This window comes from Meles meles, chromosome 7 (assembly GCF_922984935.1).
Source record: "Meles meles chromosome 7, mMelMel3.1 paternal haplotype, whole genome shotgun sequence".
Lineage (NCBI taxonomy): Eukaryota > Metazoa > Chordata > Mammalia > Carnivora > Mustelidae > Meles > Meles meles.
In genome coordinates, this window is record NC_060072.1 from 57,335,700 (window position 1) to 57,351,372 (window position 15,673).

Below are 15,673 nucleotides of genomic sequence, written 5' to 3' on the forward strand. Positions count from 1 at the left end.
TTTGCAGGGTGGGCCCTTGAGATCTGTACAGTTTCTTAAAGCTCCCCAAGAAATTCTAAGCCCACAGGGTGAGGACTGAGATGCACTGACACAGGAAACTCAAAACACAGGGAACTGAAGACAGCATGGGAGCAAGTCAGCACATTAACACATCCCTGAGCTTGTTGGATCAGACATCTCAGAAGGCTCCTTCAGCTGAAAAAGGAAAATGTTAACTCCTGATGATCAGAGCAAACATACTTTATTTGAATTACCTCATTTGTCATCACTACCTCTCCCACGAGCTTCCCTGCTGCTGCGGAGCATGTGTGGGATGCAGATCTCGGTTCCCCTACAAGACACGGAACGCCTGGACCGCACCCCACAGTTCTGAGCACTCGGGAGGTGCCAACTGGTTTGTCATTTGTCGCCAATGAGAAAATTTCTGCAAGGAGCTGACCACAGGATGTTTCAGAACACGCAAGTGTTCAACTTGTCTCGTGTGGGTTAATTGGGGAACTGGGCTGCGTGACCCAGGAAGGAAGCACTTCCCTAAGGATGAAGCCGCTAGAGGCCGCTCTGAGCCAGACCCTGGCTAACTGGTATTCTGAAGTTCAAGCACATCGACGGGAGAGGAAGCCTGCTCAGTAGCACTGGGAGTCATGGCAACACGGGGGTTCCTATTTTTAAACTTGTAGGTGAGCCAGCACTCAAAATGCGTGCGGGTACCTGTGGGGAAGGGGACTCTCGTATATATTTCAAAAGACTCTCCTTTGTAGGTTTTGAGCTTGCAGGTGGCAAATCATTTGTGACTATAAAGATCAAAGAATTACACTAGAATCCGCTCTATTAAAATGGTTCTTTTCTCCTCCTTAACTCCATTATCTTGTTCTCTATCGGAAGGGATCCTTGATGGCGTGGTGTCCAGAAGTACTGGGAAAATCCTGATAACTTTTAACCACAATATTCGGAAATTCTGATCTTCATTTCTTAGGCTTGTTCTGTTAGCCTCTTGGGCAAGTCATGTTGTGTTATAAGAAAAATGGGCCCTGGTCAGCTAATTAAAAGAACTTTCTCTGGATGCCCCATTCTTTACGAGCCAATGAAATGGAGGCTGCATATTGTCTGTATACCCACCATCTCACAAAGGGTTCAGCACTTTCATAGCAAATGTGTCACTAAGTCAGTCATCAGGGGACGTAACAGTGCGAGGCACAGAGGAGTGGCCCCCAGGCATCACATTTCTTTCACTCCTGATAGGATCATTTGTACTTTTCTCCAATCGCTGGCCAAGTTTCAGCCTTAAACAAATCTGAACTTATCCCACCTGTCAAAAATGAATAGTGGCCCTGGAGGACATTTGTAAATCATGACAGAGGCCAAGGTCTTGTTTTGTTTTATTACATGTCCTTGACAGGATTTCCAATGGGTCTGTCACTTCTAGGAGTTTCTGCAGATTTTAGAACAGAAAGCCTGCTCCCGCTTCCATTCCAAGGACTCTCAGGTCCACAAAGACTACAAGTTCTTGTTGTCTCAGAAAGGGCCTAAAGGACTTTGGAATATACAGGAAGAAGGAAAAATAAATAAACAAATAAATATATATATATATATATCATCCTTTCCGATCAGAAAAGGCAGGCAGGAGCAAGATCACAGCAAGGCCGGTAAACAGAACTGCCACACGCTTCGGGACAGGGAGAGAAACAGGGCTCAGACCGGGACATCCTTAGTGTGTGGACACTGGCCGCTGTTTTTAGACTGATTCTGGATTTATCCTGACATTCGGACAGGAATTCCACAGAGGCCAAGAAAGGAAACGTGTTAGTACAAAACCACCCTGTGCCTCAGGTTAACGATGTGTTCACATGAGTCCCAGTCCTAACTGACTCTGCTCAGCAGTGAGACGGCCCTCAGAATGGACCCTCAGATAGACAACGTACATCTGAAATTGGCAAAGTACACCTGAAATCCATAAAGACTTGGGTCTGAAACCCAAGTAAATTAGGCAAGTGACTTAACCTTTCGGGATCTCAGTTTCTTTCTCTGAAAAATGGAAGTAATAATGCCTCCATACAGTACTTTTAAGATTAAATGAGGCCTTATACAGCACTTGGCACATAGTACTCACTCAATAACCTTTTTTAAAGTAAATTTTCTAAATTGCTGAAGCTTAGTATTTCTAAGTACCAAGCTTTTTCTTGATTATAGGAAGCCTTTTAAATGGAAAATTTTAGAAAGATATTATAGAGTTCTCTGACTTCTTAAACCAAAGATAATCGATATAATTTAAGCTCTTTATAATGACCTAACAATGACTAGGCTATTCTTTCCACAGGGATGTTTTAAAGGGGGTATATGCTTCCTGGGGAGTGTAGGGCAGTTTGCCTCAGATGGTCTTAGACAGGGGCTCCTTTCAAGGTCTCCTGCTCAGTTTTTCTAATATTTTAAGCACTGTACCATTCTGTGAGTTCTTTCTTAATGCTATCAGTTGCCCTGCCTGATTCCCATCATGTTCATCGTTTCTAAGATCTGGGAAATCAGAGAAGCAAGTATCTCTGATACGACAGGCCACCTACCAAAGGTAGGTACCTGACCATCTGATTTTTAACTAGGTCTCTTACTGCCCAGGTCAAAACCTAAACTTGTCCGCTTCCCTTGCGGCTAGCCAACCACTGACTGATTTCTGACCATGAACTCTAAAGCAAAGAGTAACCTCCTTAGATGAGATCGTCCTCCTTCCTAACTTTCACCTGCTGCTTAAAACTGGAATTTGGCAGCGGTATGGGCATGGGGATGAAGGCCAGATCCTATAAAGGGAAAAACAGAAAGCTAGCAGGAATCTGGGTCCTGACAATCATGCAGCTACCACATCAGCTCTGGACAGACCACCTAATTATGTTGATGGACCTTTTTTTTTTTTAATGTTGAGTTAGCCAACATATAGTACATTAGATTTTGATGTAGTGTTTAATGATTCATTAGTTGCGTATATATGTTTACATATCCTGTTAAACTGGGATGCTGACCCTGTAGGCCATATCTAACACAACTGCCCCACAACCTTCTTAAGGGTACATATAAAATCAGAGTAAATGAACTCTAAGTTAAAATAAACCACGTTTCCTTTAGGACAAGAATTTGTACCAGTGATTTAGAGTCCAAAGCCCTTTGCTGCTTTCTTTGTGGTTCTGGGTTATGCCCTGTGAGAGAGCCTGTGGGAGAGCCTGTGCTCTCCCAGGTAACAGGGTAAGTCTGTGTGAACACACGTGCAGTGTGCTAACAGAACAATGAGAATGATGACTCTGGGCAGCCTGTGGGATCACTGTTTTAAGTCATAGTCTATCACACACACACATATATACACACATGTGCGGCTTTTTCTCTAGTCAGTAATGAGATGAATCTGACACATGAAAATCTATGTAATGATAAACTACATTATAATAACATTCTACTGTGGTGGGAATGCAAGTTAGTGCAGCCACTTTGGAGAACAGTGTGGAGATTCCTGAAGAAATTAAGAATAGAGCTTCCCTATGACCCTGCAATTGCACTGCTGGGTATTTACCCCAAAGATACAGATGTAGTGAAAAGAAGGGCCATCTGTATCCCAATGTTTATAGCAGCAATGGCCACGGTCGCCAAACTGTGGAAAGAACCAAGATGCCCTTCAACGGACGAATGGATAAGGAAGATGTGGTCCATATACACAATGGAGTATTATGCCTCCATCAGAAAGGATGAATACCCAACTTTTGTAGCAACATGGACGGGACTGGAAGAGATTATGCTGAGCGAAATAAGTCAAGCAGAGAGAGTCAAGTATCATATGGTCTCACTTATTTGTGGAGCATAACAAATAACATGGAGGACATGGGGAGATGGAGAGGAGAGGGATTTGAGGGAAACTGGAAGGGGAGATGAACCATGAGAGACTATGGACTCTGAAAAACAACCAGAGGGTTTTGAAGGGGCAGGGGGGTGGGAGGTTGAGGAACCAGGTGGTGGGTAATAGGGAGGGCACGTACTGCATGGAGCACTGGGTGTGATGCCAAAACAATGAACACTGTTATGCTATAAATAAACAAATAAAAAAAAATAACATTCTACTGTGCTATTTTTTTTTTTTTTTTTTTTTGCCTAAAGTCCCCGATATCTGTGGCTCAAGGAGCGGGGGGAAATGGGTGAGAGTGTCTGGACATGCCACTGGGAAAATGAAGAGTAAGTATCTGAGTTTTCTCTGTTGATATCCCCAGGTAATCTACACAGCAGATCCAAGAAGCCCTCACGGGTTCGTAGTGATGATTCAGTGAGATTACATATATGAAGATGCTCTGTCTGAAAGTGGTCATTATTAGCAGGATTGTGAGCTTGTGGTCTATGATCATTAGCCCTGATGTCAAATACTGAATGTATTCTGACACATAATCCTCGTCTGGACTCCTTCTGTGATTTCTCCCAGGGAACTGTGAAAAGGACTGTTTTGCATGACTGTAATAGTGTCACAGTGTGGCTTCCATAGCTTTTTCTGTTGCGTTGTCAGGAGAAAATCTGTCCTTTGAAAAAGATGACCTTTATGGGTTTCTTAGAAGTATGTAGAACCACTCGACACCTGAGTCTACCTCCTTTGCCCAAACAGTGAATGTGCTAGATATACTCAGCAACCATCCTTATACTCATCATGACATTGAAAATGGAATTAAGATTGGAAGAAAAGAGCTAGTCAATATTTACAGAACTAACTCCAGGCAAGCTGTGTGAAAGGATCCCTCCCAACTCTGGCCCACAGACAAGCCTTCTCAGGTGATCAACTAAACAGTCTCTGGGGAAAAGAAGAAAGGGAGAATTTCATAGAAGAATGGGAGAATTTAATATGCAAAAGTGTTTCTATCTAGCTCTCTTAACACAAGACTCTACCAGACAAACACAGACAGACACATGTAAATATGTGCTCCGTGAATGTGAAACACACACCTGCGTGAATATATACACGTGCACGCAAGAATTCTACATATGGTCATCTGGGAACACTGGAGGCAAAGGCAGGAAAGACATGAAGGCTTTTAAATGAAAGCAGGTGAGAAGCGAGGGACAGCCAAAGATCAATGAACAGAACAATCCCAGCAAGAAAGAGATGGAAATGAAGAAAGAAAGGTGGTGGGGTGGAGCGAAGCAGTGATGAATGAGGAGGAGAGAAAAGCCTGGGCAGTGAGGGAGGCAGCAGGCAGCCCCCGGCCGGCTGCTGCTGCTGGAAGCCGGACAAGGGGGAACAGATTTCAGCAGCGGGGAGCTCTAATCTGTCAGCAGCAGCTCCTTCATGTGTGACCAGCCAGCCCAGCTTGGGGACTGGTGCCAGTCTGGGTAGGCTAACCCCGCCAGGCCCTCCCGGAAGAGAAAGAGCCACTGATAAAACCCTGAGAGAGTAGAGGGAAGGATCCTCTGCACCCAGTGCCCACTGCCAGCCGGCTCCAGGCTTCTCCCCCCGGCCCTGTCTGCAAGGCAGGCTCAGACCCCGCCATCTGCTGACCGACAGTCATGCTGACTAGCCCGCTCCTCTCAAATCCTCATCAGCCACATCGGGCCCCGGAGAACTCTTTCCAGGAGAGGGCCGCCTAGGTATTCCTAACAGCTCCACTGGAGAGAGGCAAGAGAAAGCCTCAACCCATCATATGTTTGAGGTGGGTGAGGTCATACATAGAGGCAAAAGCCATGGAACTCTCTCTGCTCTCCAGATGCTCACAGGAGGCTGACCTCGGCCGGCTGCAGTCCAGCCCTCACTCAGGCTTCCAGCCCATGTCTGTAACCATAAATGACAGCGCTCGAGCTTTCTGGCAGTTCGCCTCCAACCTTACCTCCACCCAGCCAGCCTTTATTCTCTGGTGGGAAGAGAGAGCAGATGGAGGCAGGACTCCCACTCAATCCCTAAATAACGCCAGCTTCAATTCCCATTAACTGTGAATTTGCACCCTTGTCTGGGTAAGAACCAAGGGAGCAAGAATCATGGGGCTACGACCAGCCCAGGGCAAAGGTTAACAGGACAGGCCCGGCTGCCAGCCAGCCCTGCCGAGGACACAGTCAAGCAGGGTGCACACTCTCTGAAGAGTGCCACTCCTGCCATCAGGACGCCCGGGCGATGCCCCCAACCCCCCTACCCACCTCTAACAGCTCAGTAACCACCCTGAGACTCCGACCCCACATTTGTACCATCACTCATCCTCCCACCGTCTAGTCCCTGAGAATACATGTGTTGAAAGGGTTGGATTAGACCCTCAGCCAAGGGCTCTTCTGATTTTTTATTTTCAGGGATGGGGGTATCCTTTAAGTTTGGCTAATGCACAGCAGAGTGAGGGGCTGAAACCAGATGCCTGAGGCACCGCCTAAGCTGGGTGGCCTTGTACCTCAAGTCTCTTAAAAACAAAATGGGGCAGTGATTCCCCTCTTCATTCATGCTTTTATCTGCCAAATATTTATCAAGTGCCATCAGGCACTGTGCTGGGAACACAGAGGTTTAAAAAAAAAAAATCCTGTTCTCATGAAGTCTGAATTCAACTAAGAGGAGGAAGACAACAAAAATACTTAAGAATAAAATGTACACTGCAGGTCAGGTGAGGGCCACCAAGAGCAATGAAGCAAGAGATGGGGATAATGAGTTCTTGGGAGGGGGGCATCCAAGTTGTCCTGCTAAGAGAGCGATCAAGAACGTCTCCCAGAGATCTGTGCATGGGTCAGGATTTTTGCAAGGATCATCTTCGGTGACTGTGTGATGCCTGGTGTGCCGTATGGAGTCAGAAAGACAACCAACGATGGACTTCCCAACCTCCGCAGGCTGGCTGCTTCTCAGCACAGACCTTATGACTCTCTTCTTAACCCTCACCACTGCCATGAAGGCCCGTGTCCTTCCTGAAGCAGAATCTGCTGCTCTCCACTGGCAGCCACTGCCACACTCTGCTCTCGCTTCCATCTTCTTTGAGACCATTCTGTTCCTTCCCATGGACAACGGACCACCTGTGTCTTCACTCCCAGCACAATGTGCACATCGCCTCCCACCTCAAACTTGTCCCCCCATGAGATGGAAGGCTTTTCCCGTTCACTCCTTCTTTATCTCCTGCCCTTTCCTCCAACTAAAAATAGCTCTGTGTTTGTTTTTTAAGAAGGAAGAAGAAGAAGTAGAAGAGCAGGGAGGAAGTGGAGGAGGAGGAAAATGGAAAAGAAGAAATAGGAAAGAAACTCCGACGATGTCACAGGTGCATTTTAAATTTTACAAGTCAGCCAGAGAATTAGGTAGTTATTGAGGAAAGAATCACGGAGGGGTCTCGGAGCTAAACATTCATGAATGCTCTTCCCAGATTTGAACTGAAGGGAAGGAAGCTAAGATCACTCGCAGAAATGACCACACATCGGTAGGAGAATGCGGAAGACGCGAAGAAAACACAAGAATCTGAGTAACTCTCAATGGAGTCATTTTTCCAAGGACAATGAAAGCACTGAACAGATCTTTCAGGATGGTTATGAAATTGCTGAGTTATTTGTTCCCCCAATTTCTACCTCCTACACCACTGAGCAGATAACATCCCTCTCTACACACACAGGTGTGTCCTGCTATACTAGGGATTTCATATGAAAATGTAGCTTTCTTTAGACTCCAGAGGATTTCTTTAATCAGGTGAAGGGCCACCATGCTCAATAACCCATTGATAACTATGCATTCATGGAACCTTTTGGCTAATCACAGGTAGATTACATTAAGTAAACCTACAATATGAATTTGCCTTCCCGGAAATCTGCCTGTGCATGGCCCTCTGTAAACATTTAATAACGAAAAGATGGGTAATGACCCAGCAGATCTTGCCCGTGGGGTCTGAAAATGAATGGACTTAAATCCTCATTTATTTCTTAACCTCTCAGCACTTTCCAGGCCAAGAGAGTCAAGTGGGCATCCCCTGGGAACAATCCAGCTACTACAATGGGTCTGAGGTTAGGGAGCCTGCCTCAAGGTTAGAGGAGGATGGAGTTCATCACAGTTCTTCTAGGAAGGGCTTAACAGCTCTTCACACCAGCTGTCCTCAGCTCTCAAACACTGGGCCAGGAGGAGGATTCTGGCCTTTTAGATAGCAACCTTTATGGCTACAAAACAAATGTTGAGCAGGAACACTGGAGCACGCCAGAGGGAATAATTCAGCAGGATTCTTAAGAGGTTTGCACTGTTGAGGTCCAACCATCTCAAAGAGCACCTGCTTTTTTCTAAAAGTTGGGAGCACTGGGCGGGTGCTCAGGGCAGACAGCGAGCCTGGAGGTCAATGGCCAGTGTGCCATCACCTGAGCGACAGAAATAGACCAGCAGAGTACTGGAGCGCACATAGAAAAGGAAAATAACCATTAGCTACTCCCCCGAGGAAGCAATAAAGGAAAAATATAGACACGTGCCTACTAATAGCTAACAGTTGTTCTCTAGCTCAGGGGAATAAAGACAGGCTTAGATGATGGACCTAAACACTTTCTAAACACTTTCAGATCGTCTGGTATCAAAACATTAGGATTTTTCTCAGGAACTAAGAAGATCCTTCACTTAGAGAACACACGACAGAAGAAATTATTCAACTCCTTCAATCAAATAAAGTTCCCAGTTGGAAAACAACTCTATCTCAGCATGTCTTGGGCAACAGTATGGGGCATGGGACCACATTTACTAATAAGGCATAAATGAATGCTACAAAGTTCGAACAGAAAATTAATCCTTATTAGTGTACAAAATAGGGTTGTCACATTTAACAAAAACAAAACAAAATGGGAGCCCTGTTAAATCTGAATTTCAGATAAACAAGTTATCTTTTATTGTCAGTATGTCCCCATGCACTATTGGGGACATATTTGTGCTAACAGAATTAGCTACTGTTGACCTAAAATTCCAATTTAACTGGATTTCTATATTTTTCTTGAAACCTTGCAAGCCTTGTCCAGCAACCTAGAGCCTGTCTGGAAATAGTCACCAAAACCATATCTGGCCGGCCAAGCTTCAAGGAGCTAAGAAGTTATCAGTAGGCAATGTGGACTGATACCTTAATATATAATGTTTATTTCAAGGATCCTCTTTGAGAATGCCGATGTGTCATTAAAAGAAACAAACAAACACCCTTCCTTTGGTAACTATCAGGTAAATCACTTCAAATGTGTGTCTCTCTTTGGGATTCAGCAATAACAGGGAGTCACCAAGCCCTGTTCCCTAAGTCTAGATTTAGGAACCTTCCTTACCCAGAAAGAAAGGCACAGTTTGGCCAGGTAGAAATGGGAGCTTTACCTCCCCCTTACAAAGCTTCCAGAGAGGACAGGGCCAGATAACCTTCCTGGTTTTTCAGAAGGGGAGAGGAGAAACCGCTTTCTGACTCTATATTTCTGGTGTTACTCAGGGCTGGGTCAGTCCCAGATACCCCCTAAGGAGGTTTCTTCCCGCTGCTGTTGCAAAGAGCAGCAAGCCAAAGAAAAAGTCATCCTCATAAAACAACCAACCATTTGCAACAATTTTATTTGCAAAGATCTCCTGCTGTGGCTAAATGGTGTGGCTGCTTGGTTTGTTATTTAAAAGAGTGACCCTAGTGAGACCAGAGCTCTTGAAGGGGGAGGAAGGTTGGGGGAGGAGGCTGCTTTCAGACCAAGATAAGTAAGAGGAGCTGGGACTGAGTGTGCCTATTTGAATTCCACTGATGATTCCGCGGGCTGTGCCACACGGTAATAGCTCAGACTTTGAGGCTAGCTCCTTACAGTCCCTGTTAGTCAACCCCAATCCTTTCTGGGCCTTGATAGAAAAGGATATTAAAATATTCTCAAGACAGGCTAGAGATTGGATTCAAGAGTCCTGAGGAGCCACACTTGAGAGGAGAGAAGGAAGAGATGGGGGTGCGTGAGGGATAAGTTATGGAGACAGCAGACAGGGCCAAGAGGAGAAGTCTCGAAACAGTTAGACACAGAACCCCACCCCCACCCCAACAAAATAATATCAGGGAACTGGGGCAGAAGAGAAAGTTCATGGAGGAAAGCCCTTCATGGAGAAGTGTTTTGATGCATCTGAAGACACTTATGCAATCCACGCAAGAAATCAAGGTGGACTCTCGGCTCTACCCTGCTCCTCAAGGAATTTATGAATCCCTGTTCTTCTTAGGACTGCTCCGCTGGCAAAGATCACGGTGGGTACTTGTGGCCATCTTGATGACAACGTCTGAGGAGGGCTCCCTTTCTGAGTGACCACGAGACAGGGTCACAAAAGTTAGAACTAACTGCGATTTTAAAGGTAGAGTGGTCAGAGACCAGGCTTCAGAGGGAACACTTGCATTCTAATAGAAAGTAAGCCAAGTGGCAAATGAGAATATCTACAGGTTAACAGTTTACCTGGACAAAGTTTTAGGATAAAAGCAGATGTTCCTGGACCAAAACTGATGGACTTGAAGTTAACACTCATTTCATTTCCTCGCATCATCTGGCAGACATTTTGGTCTAGAGAGTCTTCATTGTTAGCATTGGTTTTAATGAACTACTATTTGGCAGAGTAATCGACATCAGATTTTAATTTAACACTAAAGACCATGGGAGGAAACCTGAATGTACAGAATCAAATAAACAGTAAGTTTTTTTCCAAGGAAATCTCTACTATCTTGCAAAGAGCAGCAGAACAAGAAAGACCCTGCAGGGGAGGTAAATGCACTGGGCAGCTCAGCATCTTGGAGGAGGTCACTCATTCACTCCAGGTGTCTTTCTTCCTTTTGTCACATGGGGCACTAGGAGGAGGGGATATGGAAATAAGTAGGACAGAGAGGTCACTGCTTCCCCAGAATTTATAGGGACAAGCCATAACACAGCACAGAATGACAACCATCTCAAAAGTGGCTTTATGAGGAAAGCAGAAGATGCGGCAAAAGCACATAACAGAGTCCTGTTAGTCCAGGGTCCGGAACAGCTTCCTCAGTGGAAGTGAGGCTGGGACTGAAGCCTGAAGAATGGAAAGGAGGCAGGTGAAGGAGCATCAGCATTTACCTACTGGTGGGAAGGGGTTCCTGGGGAATATATTCAAGGCAGAGAAAAGAGCTAGAAGCAAGAAAGAACATGGTATTTTCAAAGAACTAAAGCAGGTTCAGTATTGCAAAGATACAGTGTCCGAGGGAGATTGCGGCAGGACACAGTTTTGGAAAGACAGGCTGGCCTATGCAGTGGAAGACTTTTAACCCCATCAAGGAGATGGGACTTCATTACAGAACGAACGAAAAGCCACTGAAAGGCATTAAGCAGAAGAGTGATGAAATCACATTTTCATTTTTGATCACTCTGGCTGTGATGTAGATTGTAAGGATGCAGGACTGGGAGCCGTAAGATATTTATGAGGCCCTACAGCAATACAGGTAAGAAGAGCCAACCAGGAACATGGCCTGGGAATGTAGCTGGTGAGAGCACTCCAGAGGGAATCCATAGGAAATGGCAGCAGGAGATGGTCTCCTAGGAGACGGGGGGTGGTGGGGGGCAGTGAAAGCAAGGACACCTGGGCAATTTTTACTTGAGGCCACTGGGTAATAGAATGTAGCCTTTACTCAGGTAGTATAGACCTGCCTGAAAGAGGGAGGGGAATGGGAGAGAAAGCAGTTCAGCTTTGGATATGGTGTGTTCTAAGGCCCTGTGGCATCCAGAAGAGCCTATCTCCTCATAGTTGGTGATACAGACTGGGGCTCAAGGGAGAGGTTTCAGTCAGAAGTCAATTCACAAAAATCAGTTATAGCCCTGGCAATGGAGGGGTCTAGAACAAAGAGGGGTTCTAGGACAAAACCCCGAGTTTTATGCCAATATTTAAGAGAGGTCTAAAGGAAGAAGAGCATGCCAAGGACTTTGAGACAGAATGACTAGAGAGGGAGGAAGAAACCAAGAATGTAGTAATAACTGGCATGGCAAAAAGCAGAGTTCAAGATATTCAATATTAGGATTGGATCACAGAGAGAGCTACATTAAAAGGAGCTCTGGGGTGAGGGGCGCATGGGTGGTGTCCGACTCTTGGTTTTGACGCAGGTCAGGATCTCAGGGTCCTGGGATCAAGGCCCTTGTCTGGCTCTGTGCTGGGCCGGGAGTCTGTTTAAGAGTCTCCCTCTCCCTCTGCCCCTCCCCCACGCACTCACACACACTCATTCTCTCTAAAATAAACATTTTAAAAAAAGGAAGAAAAAGGAAGCTTTAGTTGCAACTCTGAATTAAGAGTTGCTGAGAGGCTTTAGTCCAACTCCCTCCCAGAGGTTAAACAAGTATAAGCAGGTACACCTTCAGCCTCCACTAATTGTGTTTCAACCTCCCTAGAGTACGCTTTGATATTTTATTTAAGCTGGATGGTACCAGAGTAATGTGCTTTCTGCATAGTTTTCTATTTGTCAGATATAATTCAGAAAGAATTTAAAATGGAGGCCCAAAACATATTGTAGAGTCAAAGAAAGTCAGGTTATTATAGTCATGTTTCCATTTATGTAAAATTGTAAATTTATGCTTATAGGTACACACACATCAGAGAATAGCTGGAAAGATGTTCTCTAATTATTTCCACAATGACTATCTCTGGTTCGCTGGCTTTAAGGCCATTTTTCTCTTCTCCTCCTTTGCAGTCTTCTGCATTATCTGAGTTTTTACAGTGTTCGTGTGTGGTGGTTTTCTACAAATCACAGAACCACAGAAGCCTCACAGAGAATCTTCTGTCCTACACAGTCACGTAACACCTGCAAGAGGATACTTGGGAGTCATGGCTGGATTCAGAGGTGAGGTCAGGGGAGCAGAACTCCACCCATGTCCCCTTCCTACTGAGAAATCAGACTAAGAGCAACCATAGAAGCTGCTTCCACGGTGGCACTCTCACACTTAAACTTAAAAGGCGGAAGGAAGTGAAGGAGACAAAAACCAAGTGTAGGATCCTCTTCATGTGCCTCCAGACCCACGTAACCTATTGCCCATTCCCTCCCAGTACAGCAACGGTCCTCAGTAGAGGAACCAGTAGGTCCTCCCTCATGTCAATGTCCATTGTGTCGTCTGTGGCAGTCAAGTATGTGAGACTAAGCCTCTTCCTTGGAGACTGATTATGGACCATTCACACCCACGACCCTTATTTTCCTGGATCATAAAGTAGAAACAACTCTTAAACCCCTAATAGAATGTTGCTTTGAGGGTTAAATGAGGTCAAACCTGCAAAATCCTTGAGTAACCCCTAGTGAGGAGGAAATGATCAGTAAGTGGGAGCTGTTGAGTATTTCTCAGAACAGGAACCCAGCACAGCAAGCTTTGGACATGAAGCACTCCCACCATCACCAAGAACTGCCATCTCAGTGGCCGGCTTCACCCTCTGACGTCTTGAACTGCTCTTCCCAGCGCTTCCGAACCTCAACCCCCAGTCCTGAAGGCCCTCCCCCGACCCTCTGCCATCAGGACGCCTTGGGTCCCTCGCTCACCTATTCAGCATGTTGGACTGGTAGATTCTCTTCTCGTGCGTGTTGTAACAACTGCTCTTGGGCTCGGGAATGAAGCTGTGTTCAGACAGCATGTCAGAAGCAGCGGTGGTGATTATGGCAATTCCATCCCTCACTCTGGCAGGGAGGCCATAGTCCCATTCATCATAGGACACAGAGATGAGCCCGGTGGGGAACTCTGAGGGCACTGTGTCCGTGTCCCCTGCCACCAGACTAGGCACAATCCATGTGTAGCCGTAGCCAGTCAGCCCTACGGAGTTAGCGACTTCAAAGATGTAGGTGGCTTCTTCCTTAGTGCAATAAAGAAGAATGATGGGGCTTTGAAGTTTCTTGAGCTGGTTCTGGATCTTGGAATCTCCATCATCCAGGGACATGTCCAGCAGGAGGACCTCCTCTAACTCCCAGCCCACGAAGCTGTTCTCGATGGTGCTGCGAATCTTGTTTACAAAGTCCTGGTAGCCGGGGAAGTAGGTGGTGACGATAGAAAAGATGTACCAGTCATACTCTTCCATGATGTTGAGCATTACAGAAGCTTGCTGTTCAATTGATGGGCCAAACTGGAAGAACATGGAGGATTCATCCTAGAATAGCAAAAAGGGAAAAAAAAAACAAAACCCAAAGATGGTAAGGGAGAGTCTGAATCAACTGGGTAGAAAGGTTTGTGTTCATTATTTACTTTTTCATAAGCTTTTAAAATGTGGTGTTTGAATTGCAAACATTTCTAATACCTTTCTTCCTAAAACCACCTCCTAGACTCTAGGGGGAGAATCAACACAGGACTACATCCGTGTTGTCTGAAATCCCTGGAGCACAGGGGAGCGTCCTATAATCAAATATGTTAATATTTCTATTGCAAGACATGTAAAGAGTCGCATTAAGGGGGATAAAGACTCTAAATGGCCTCACATCAGTTCGGGTCAGGTTTCACTGTCAAATGAGCTCTAGGGTTACACATGCTTTTCATTTTCTGAACCTTCTGAACTTATCACAACCATGGAAGTGTATCACTCAGAGTGAATAAAAGGGAAGGCCATCCATCTACCCTGAAACCTACAGACGGAGGTGGTGTAAGCACACTGGCCTGGTAGGTGGGCAGTACACTGGTATGGATATCAAGGAGAAGAAGGTTTGGCCAGTGTATTCTCTATAAAGAAATAACTGTTGGATTAATAGTACATTGAGTTTTTCGTCTTCCACCGTGATAAGGAGATATACAAGTTAGAGAAAGGTGCAGACTGTGTACCTAAGCTACAGGTTAAAAGGACTTGGATTCAAGCTCGTGTATGATAAGAGTTTAGAGGCTCACACAGATAATTATTCTTCCTCCTACCTGTCGAACGCCACGGGTCTCAGTCTGACCTGTGTATTATACACATAGCCTTCTGTCAACTCTGAGTATGTGTAGGTTTTCTCCCTCCTTTTGAGGGAGAAGCCATTTTAAATTTCTCCCATTTTAAGCTGTATTTCACCTGCTGTCCTGAGATGTCAAGCCCTGCATTTTAGCACTGCCTTCCAGCTAGAAGAATCTACAACCACAGATGAAGACCCTCTTGGCCTTGGCCTTCTTTCTCAATCCATTTCCCCCGACTTCCTCCTGGGTAATGGCATCTCTTTTCTTGTCAGTGCCCCTGTCTTTTATCTGATGGTTCATCCCCATTTTTTAACAATCCAGGGGAACAAAATTGTGTCTAAAAGGGGCAGTTCTTTTCGATCCCCCCAGACTAGAGCTTCACAGTACAGTCACAAGAGACCAGGCTTTTAAACAAAATTATACAGCAATTTCTTCGTTCAGGAACATATTCTTATACAACTGAGAAATTGTTGAGTGTTTGGGGGGCACCCACTATTGAAAAAAATACAGGTTGGGAAATATCCAGCGGCTATCCACAGACCCTGATTCGGCAATGAAAGGTGCCAGCCCCTTGGCTCTGCCGAGCTATGATTGCTTCATGTGGCTTGAACTTTTCACATTTCCCACAGGCAATCCAGAAGGAAACAGGAGATGCTTAGTTGTTTGAGGGCAATTCTTTCTGCTAGGGGTAAAATAGTGCTTATCCTAGCTCCCTCCTCTGGCTTAAACACATGGTCAGGGAGAATTCAGAGAAGTAGAGCAGATATGGCAGGAAGAACAGTGGGAGGAGTGGGAATCCATTCGGAATAAAATACGGACTTCACGTGTATTTATTTCAAACTGTGACCAGCCTTTGCCCCCTGACACACCT

General features: G+C 45.4%; 1 protein-coding gene across 1 annotated transcript in view; it reads right to left on the reverse strand.

Moving 5' to 3' along the window:
- GRIN2B (glutamate ionotropic receptor NMDA type subunit 2B) overlaps positions 1–15,673 on the reverse strand; it is a 404,576-nt gene that overhangs the window by 162,893 nt on the left and 226,010 nt on the right. The window contains exon 3 of the mRNA XM_046012453.1: positions 13,434–14,032. Within this exon, the coding sequence (XP_045868409.1) occupies positions 13,434–14,032 (599 nt within the window). The remainder of the gene's footprint in view (positions 1–13,433; positions 14,033–15,673) is intronic.